Source organism: Trichomycterus rosablanca, chromosome 16, assembly GCF_030014385.1.
Source record: "Trichomycterus rosablanca isolate fTriRos1 chromosome 16, fTriRos1.hap1, whole genome shotgun sequence".
Lineage (NCBI taxonomy): Eukaryota > Metazoa > Chordata > Actinopteri > Siluriformes > Trichomycteridae > Trichomycterus > Trichomycterus rosablanca.
In genome coordinates, this window is record NC_086003.1 from 2773766 (window position 1) to 2781258 (window position 7493).

Consider the following 7493-nt stretch of genomic DNA (forward strand, 5'->3'; position numbering starts at 1 on the left):
ATTTTTAGGCAGTTTAATACATTTTGTCTTTACCTTAAGCCGCTAAAGCAAAACACATTCAGTTTGATTGCTTTTATAGCAGGGGTGTCAGACTTCAGTCCTGGAGGGCCAAATGATACTACAGGGTGAACACACCTAATTCAAAAGCACAAATGTCTGTAGGGCTGTGACCTTCCATGAATTGAGTTTTTGTTTTTGTTTTTATTCTGTATTAATACATATTTATTATGTAAAGGTCTTAATGTTTTTGTGTTCTTGACCATCCTCATCCACAATAGAAAATTTAAAAATAATAATAAATTAAAAACCTTTGTAGAAACCAAATTATCTTTAAACCAAATATTTACATTTACATTTACATTTTTTATTTGTATGCTTAAATGACTGCAAAACGAGTCTGAAATGACTTAGCCAATTGGTGTGATTAACATAAATGTTTTAGACTATTTTAATATGTGTTTGCTATTATTATTAATAATAATAATAATAATAATAAGAGTTGGGCAAAAACATATTAATAAATTGATACTAAAAAGACTTAAAATTGATGGTGGGTATCATGGGCCACAAAAGTCACACTATTTTCATGTGTGCATGAGTTCAAAATATATAATAATGTAATCTAATGCACACAAAAAGTGAGATATATGTAATATATTGAATAAACCGTCTCATCGAGCGCTTTAGGGAAAAGTGCAGTGAGAGACACCATCCATTATTCATCACAACAACCTATTATTAGCTATGTTTAGATTGATGATAACATCAAGACTTTTATATTATTATTATTTATTTATTTAGAATTTTTATAAGCTTAAACTTTTCATTCATTTCGGGGTGCCTGTTGAGCTAATAAAAAATCAGCTACGTAAAATGCAATTCTTATTAAATAATAAAGATGAATGTGAAATTTTAATCTGCATGTGTTGTACCACAATATGTGCAAACATGAGTATTAAAGGGGATTTAATAGAATTATCATCTTTATTTATTTTTTAAATGACACCATTGCTAAGCAAACACTTGCTAAATATGCACCTTTCAGCAGTAATGAACTGGGATAGAAATAAAACGTAATAAATTAAATAATTTAATAAACTTAAATTGGGTTCGCTGGCCTAAAAAGGTTGATAGACCCTGTGAGAGAGAAGCTGTATTCTGAATATCTGGATGGATACTGCCCAAACATAATAGTAATAATAATAATAATTATTATAATAATAATAATAATAGCCCAAATGTTTGTGTCCTTATTCGTTATTATTGCAGATTTAGAAACGTTTTTCTGAACATAAAATAAAACAAACAATAGGTCTATATAAATACATAAGTTAAATACAAAATGGGGTATAAATAATTTAATAAATTAGGACTAACGGTGATAATTTTACTAACCTATAGTGTTTAATTCTTCTTGTAAAAAGAAGTATATATAGTGGCTTTACAATATAATATATTCTCTTCATCATTTAGTCACCATTAAGGTTCAAGTCCAGAGCTGCCACGTAGTGAGTGTGTGTGTGTGTGTGTGTGTGTGTGTGTGTGTGTGTGTGTGTGTGTGTGTGTGTGTGTGTGTGTGTGTGTGTGTGTGTGAAAGCAAAAGTCCGAGGAGGGCTCCTCATCGCGGTGGGGTCGGTCTGGGCAGTACCACCCCGGGCAGTGGCGGAAGAAGCGGAGGAGGGTCGTGCCCACACTGCAGCCCGTGCAGGAGGATCCGCGGAACGAGCGGCGGCCGCTGCAGAGCTGCTGGAGCGGCGGGGGGAGGAGCGCCGGAGCCCCGGTACAGGTAGGACAGAGCGGCCGCTCCGGGGTCCAGACCCGACATGAGACTCTGCGGGTAGAAATACGGCGAAGGGAACATCCTCTGTAGGGCCGAGTAGTTCCCGGCTTCCGCTAACAGTTCCAGTCCCACCGCCGTCTGCCTCTTCCACTTCGTCCTTTAACGACATAAAAATGCTTAATGAAAACCAAGTACTTTATAATATATGATCATTTAAATATTTTGAAAATATCAAGGTTTTCAGGTTTAAAGGGTCATCAGGAAAATTTGGCACCCCAACATTGGAACGAAAACAGCGCTGAGGGTAACAGAATAAAAAAAAAATAAAAAAAATAAAAAAAAAAGTATTTGCTGGCTCAAATTATCCAAAATAAGGAGACAAATCCGCAATTTATGGACTTCTTGATGTAAATAAAATACAATATTTATATTATATTATATTAAAAAATATTGAATGACTCAAATGTATTTTTGTTCTGTCATTTTAATATTGCATCTGTTAAGCCCCCTTTAATGTAAATGACTTTCCTTACAGAAAAATCCCATAAAAAAATCAAATTTAATTAGGTTTTTGTGTGATTACACGTGAGCATCACATGTGTAAAATATAATCTATCTAAAAACGTGAAATCCACATGTAAAAACATAGTAGACTTAAAGTTGACATGTAGATTTTGTGTGAATTTTCTGTCAGGGAAATTTAATCTGTAAGGACTTTTCTTTTTAAAGCTGCACTGGTCACGTTTTATTTATTCTTACTGTTATACAAATAAAGTAAAAATATCTGAACATTATGGAACTGATTTTGTTTTTACATTTACAATTAATCAAAGCAAGAGCATCACAGGATTAAGAAAACAGCATCTCTAGAAAATAATTAGAGATGGACTGGCTTGTTTTTACATAGTTATCACTGACTTCAGTTTTAAAAAGCTGGAATTTGGGGCCATTTTCTGCTTCTCTAGTTCACCTATCTCATGCACCTTTATTATAATAAACTTGTTTTAATTAGAACCTGCATTCTTAATGAGACGTTGATGACATTTTTACCTAGAATTGTTTTTGAATTATTTAGGTTTGTTCATTATAATTTTAGATATTTTCACATAAGAGTTTTAATATACTGTATATACTGTATATATATGTTGTTAAATAGCTTTGATAATCACACAACTTTTGTGTCTTTTTGTTTTTGTGTACTGTGTCACATTAATTATCGTTTGCTTTGCTCTAATTTATTGAACACATTATTATTATATATATTATTATATATTTATATTATATACAGTATTTTATGTCATATTATTATATATGATAGAATATGATGTACCTATGGCTGTGATCACAACACTGGTAAAAACTTTAGTGATAAGTGATAAACCAGATGACCACCAGTTGACAATTTAGACGTTTTCTTAAAAGCTGCACGAAATAAATGAATAAAAAAACTTAAAAAATAACTTTGATTTTGTGCTATTTCATTGTGTCTTGTGTATATTTTTATTTTAGAATTTCACTCCAAAATTAACAAATTTCAGAGGAAACAGGTATTTATTTAAAAGCCAAGACGAAACAAAAACGTGATCGTATCTACGAATGTGGGTATAAGCTTTAGGGTATAAGAATGTGGGTATTTTACTTTAGTCATTTATAAATAATAAGAAAATGTTTTCCTAATGTAATTTATTGAAAGAAACACATTTAACTAACGAGGAATATTATTTATACCTTAATTATTTCCAACAAAACTATCTGATTTAAAGACTTAAGATTTTATGATGATATAACTAACAAAAAAAAGTAAAGAACATCGTAAGAATTTTGTAATCGATAGAAATAAACCCTCGTTCCCCAGTAAAACCAAACTCGTTCCCCAGTTTGATACCATCTTCTAGATTGGCCGGATCCCAGCTACAGGTCACGTACCTCCGGTTCTGGTACCAGGTCTTCACCTGGGTGTCGGTCAGGTTGAGGGAAGCTGCGAGCTCCATCCGGTCCTGAACGCTCAGGTACTTCTGGCGCTCAAAACTGCGCTCCAGTTGGGCGAGCTGATGATCGGTGAAGGCGGTTCGGGCTTTACGCGGTTTCTTCAGTCTGACCTGAGGACTGTCTCTGCTGCTGGAGATCTCCCTGTCACCTTCTTCTTTTACTGTGGAAGAAAAAATGTAAAACATTTCAAGATTTTAAAATAAACCACGTTAACGTTTGTTAATGTGGTCCATCCTAAAATTGGTAGAACAAGCCTGCAATAAATTGACCAATTTGAGGGAAAATCTTTTTCAGAACCACTTTTAGTTCGTTTCCACAGTTTATTGTTTATATTTGCTTAAAGTGTAACAGCTAAATGAGAAATATCAACTGAACACTTTTCACCATGTTATTATTTATTATTAAGTAACAAGGATCAGTTGGCGTCTCCAGTCATAAATTAAAATCCAGAAATTAAAACACTTAAATCCTGAGACAAAATCAGTTTTAAACAATAACTATAAAGAAAAATGTGAATAGAACAAGTAACCTTTGAATAAACTGGGGGTCTACATTTTGAGGAAGGTTCTTTGTAATGGCAAAATGAGAACATGCCACTGTGGCACTAACAAAACTGGTAAAATACATGCACCAAAAAACTCCCAGCAATAGTTTATGCAATGTATAGCTGCAAAATCATGGTTATAGCCATTTTGTTGGTGCATAAAAATTTTTTCTATAGGCCTAGATAATTAGTTTCTGTGTGGCACCAACAGACACTGTTAATACATTATCCTGTAAAGCTTTTTTAAAAACCCATCTTTCCTATGAATGCATCATGAAATTTAATGCAATTTTATGCAGAGTTAATGAAAGAAAAATACACTGTAAGTATGTTAGAATAGTACAGTGGTGTAGTGTTGCACAGACGAGTCAACATGGAAATGATCAAAGCACGTCAGGTTTTACAATTATTATGTGCATTTATATGTATTTACTGCTAAAATAAATAGATGGTGTCGTTTGTAATTGTTCTGCATTTCTACTGACCTATTAAAACAAACTAAAAAAGCTTTTCTCTGAGATGGAACAGTGTAAAGATGGTGCCAGCTGAGTGGTTGAGTCCGCCTCTAAAGAAGCACAATAATCCGACTAATTGAGCCACAAGGGGACCACAAGCTTTCAGCCGAGAAACCCACAGAAACTTCACACAGACCCGAAATATAAAAGACCCACCGTTACAAATCCCATTAGCAACGGGACAAATTACATCTGAAATAAGCTCAAAAATCAAAGCAACGAGCACACTGTCTTTACAAGCACCATGCCTTTAATATAAAGGGGGGCATTCGTTCTGAACCCACTTCACCAGCCTAATGTCAAGATACTTACTATCACTAATGAAGTAAAAATTATGTTCAGTCAATGTTGCACTCCAGCTAAAGCTTACAATACTCTTGGAATAAATATCATTATACCAATATAAATACAGCAAACTAAACTGTCTTGAACCTGCTCTCCCCAAGCTGCTATTTAATGCACAGATCACTTTACATTCTGTACATAAATATATACTATTTGTGCAAGAATAATAATAATTATTATTATCTGTCACTACTGTGATAAGATACCGGTTACACTGATCTGTTTGCACTATTCAACCATGTGTATTGTTTCACCATCTAAATACTCATATTTCGTATCATTTTAGCTTATTTTGTGCTGCTCCGAGTCATATATCTTCTGTACTTAAAAAAACAAACAAATATTTTAATTTTTTTAAATCTTATTTTTATTTTATTAGTGCTGCTGTCTCACTGAGAGCTACCAAACAAAGTTTCGTTGTATAACTACAACGACAATAAAGTCTATCTTATCTTATAATAGTAGTAATAATCATAATACACGTATTATTATTTGTTTCGTATAGAAATATTAATTTACCTGATATTTAAATGCCACAGACATATTTAAAAAAATATATTTGTGGTGGTGCGTTAATTGATTGGATTTGTGTTGTATTGATCTGTGAGTACAAACGTGTGTTGGTTTTGTCTGTGATAGCTTGTGGCTGTGAGACACTTGCACTTTATCTCTGGAGAACTAAAGAACTTCTATCACTGTAATAAAACATTATAACGAGAACTGTTTTAGAACTCTACTGAAAATCTGAGAATTCAGCATCCATGTGCCTATATAAAAATAGCTTTATGCTTCGTTTTATTGTCTGTTCTGTCTACACATTTGCTTTTTGCACGTGTATTAGGACTTGCAGTAAAACAATTGCAGTTAAATACATGAAAACGCGTAAAATACACGTAAAAACGAGTAAATATACATTTAAAATTGTAGAAATCCTCGTGTTTTGCACTAAGCCAGATTTACCTGAGGTTTTGTTTTATAGGCTGTTATGTTTTTGGGTGGGGGTGTTTTGAACTTGACCCATTTTCCCATTTTCAAGAATAATATTAGTGCAATAATGTGAATACCTTAGAGCAAAACAGATATTTCTATAAAGTAAATTAACTAGGTAAAAATAAATCAATGTTACATCAGACAATATAACTTTACAAATGATTTATTTTTATAAAACCTGCAAACCCTTTGTGTTTAACGTAAATAAATAAGAATTTAAATAGATAAATTTTGCAATTCGTTACAATGCGTAAAAACAATGTATTTATTACACTATATAATTTATTTATTATCGACATTGTTAAAATACTTAAGAAGTAATAAATGTATTTTCTCATACCTTTGTTATATTCTCCATCTGACGACGAGCTGCTGTGGATTTTCTCGATGAATTCGTCCGCCACTTTGGCTGCGAGCCTGCTCGCTTCGTGGGCCGGCTGACCGTTACTGGAATACGGTGCGCAGGCGGCTAGTGGTTTACAGTCCGCCAGTATGTCTCTGATAAGGAAGGATGAGGTGACGGTGCGGGGCTGGGCTGCGGCGGACACCGGGCCGTGGTGCGTGTGGGACGGTAGCGCGACTGCGCGGCCTCGCCTCAGTTCGTGCGCGTCTTGTTCCTCGTGATCCTCTCGCCTCGGGGACGGCGGGGACGAGCAGATACTGTCCACGTCCGACGCAGTGCTGAAGTCTGGAGACCTGCATTCCACTGACAAGCCTCCATCTGCTTTGGGCACGACCACCACCGGACTGCCGGGTCTGTGGGACAGCAGGGAGTCGATGCCGAAACCGGAGCCGGAGCACGAACCGTGGGTGGACGCCTCCATCGGGGAAAAAGAGCGCTTCCTCCCGGGGCTGGAGCCTTCAAACTATCATCAGGGTTCGAGCAAGTTCATCCAAGAAACATCCAAATGATTCTGCGATATTCATCCAACCTGTGAAAAAGTTTCTTCTTCTTTTAGGAGTTTTAAAGTCACAAAAATATCCGCTTTCCCGATTCTCTTCTATTTGTGTATTTGTTATTTGAATTCCAGGTCTTCAAATAAAATAAGCATTAATATACATTTTATATAGATTTGTATTTTCCTTGATATTTTAAGCCTGTGATAAAATCGAATACAATGTAATGAATGTAATTAAATTTCACAGGTTGTAATTATTTGAAAGAACTGTAAATACAGCATTGCTCCAGATTACTGTGCTGTATTGTACTGTGTGGTCTAAAATAACAGCACCTAGACTCAGGTTTGGTCTAAAAGCGCAGATGAATCGTTTCAGCACCAAGGACAGAAGCTGAAAACCCCAAGATGCGATCAGAGAGGACGATAGTGAC

At 34.9% G+C, this 7493-nt stretch overlaps 1 protein-coding gene across 1 annotated transcript; it reads right to left on the bottom strand.

Moving 5' to 3' along the window:
• Window positions 1–1401: 1401 nt before the first annotated feature.
• On the bottom strand, window positions 1402–6987 carry barhl1b (BarH-like homeobox 1b). The gene is made up of 3 exons (XM_063011855.1): window positions 6504–6987; window positions 3707–3929; window positions 1402–1937 (listed from the first exon to the last, which is right to left on the bottom strand). The coding sequence occupies exons 1-3, from the start codon at window positions 6985–6987 to the stop codon at window positions 1619–1621; spliced, it is 1026 nt and encodes a 341-aa protein (XP_062867925.1). The 3' UTR covers window positions 1402–1618.
• Window positions 6988–7493: the final 506 nt, after the last annotated feature.

Excerpts from the sequence above, each read along its gene's own strand:
- barhl1b (XM_063011855.1), bottom strand. The coding sequence starts at position 6,987 with ATGGAGGCGTCCACCCACGGTTCGTGCTCCGGCTCCGGTTTCGGCATC. Across the intron at positions 3,930-6,503 it reads AGATGGAGAATATAACAAAG|TAAAAGAAGAAGGTGACAGG; the intron begins GTATGAGAAAAT and ends TTTCTTCCACAG. Across the intron at positions 1,938-3,706 it reads ACCTGGTACCAGAACCGGAG|GACGAAGTGGAAGAGGCAGA; the intron begins GTACGTGACCTG and ends ATGTCGTTAAAG.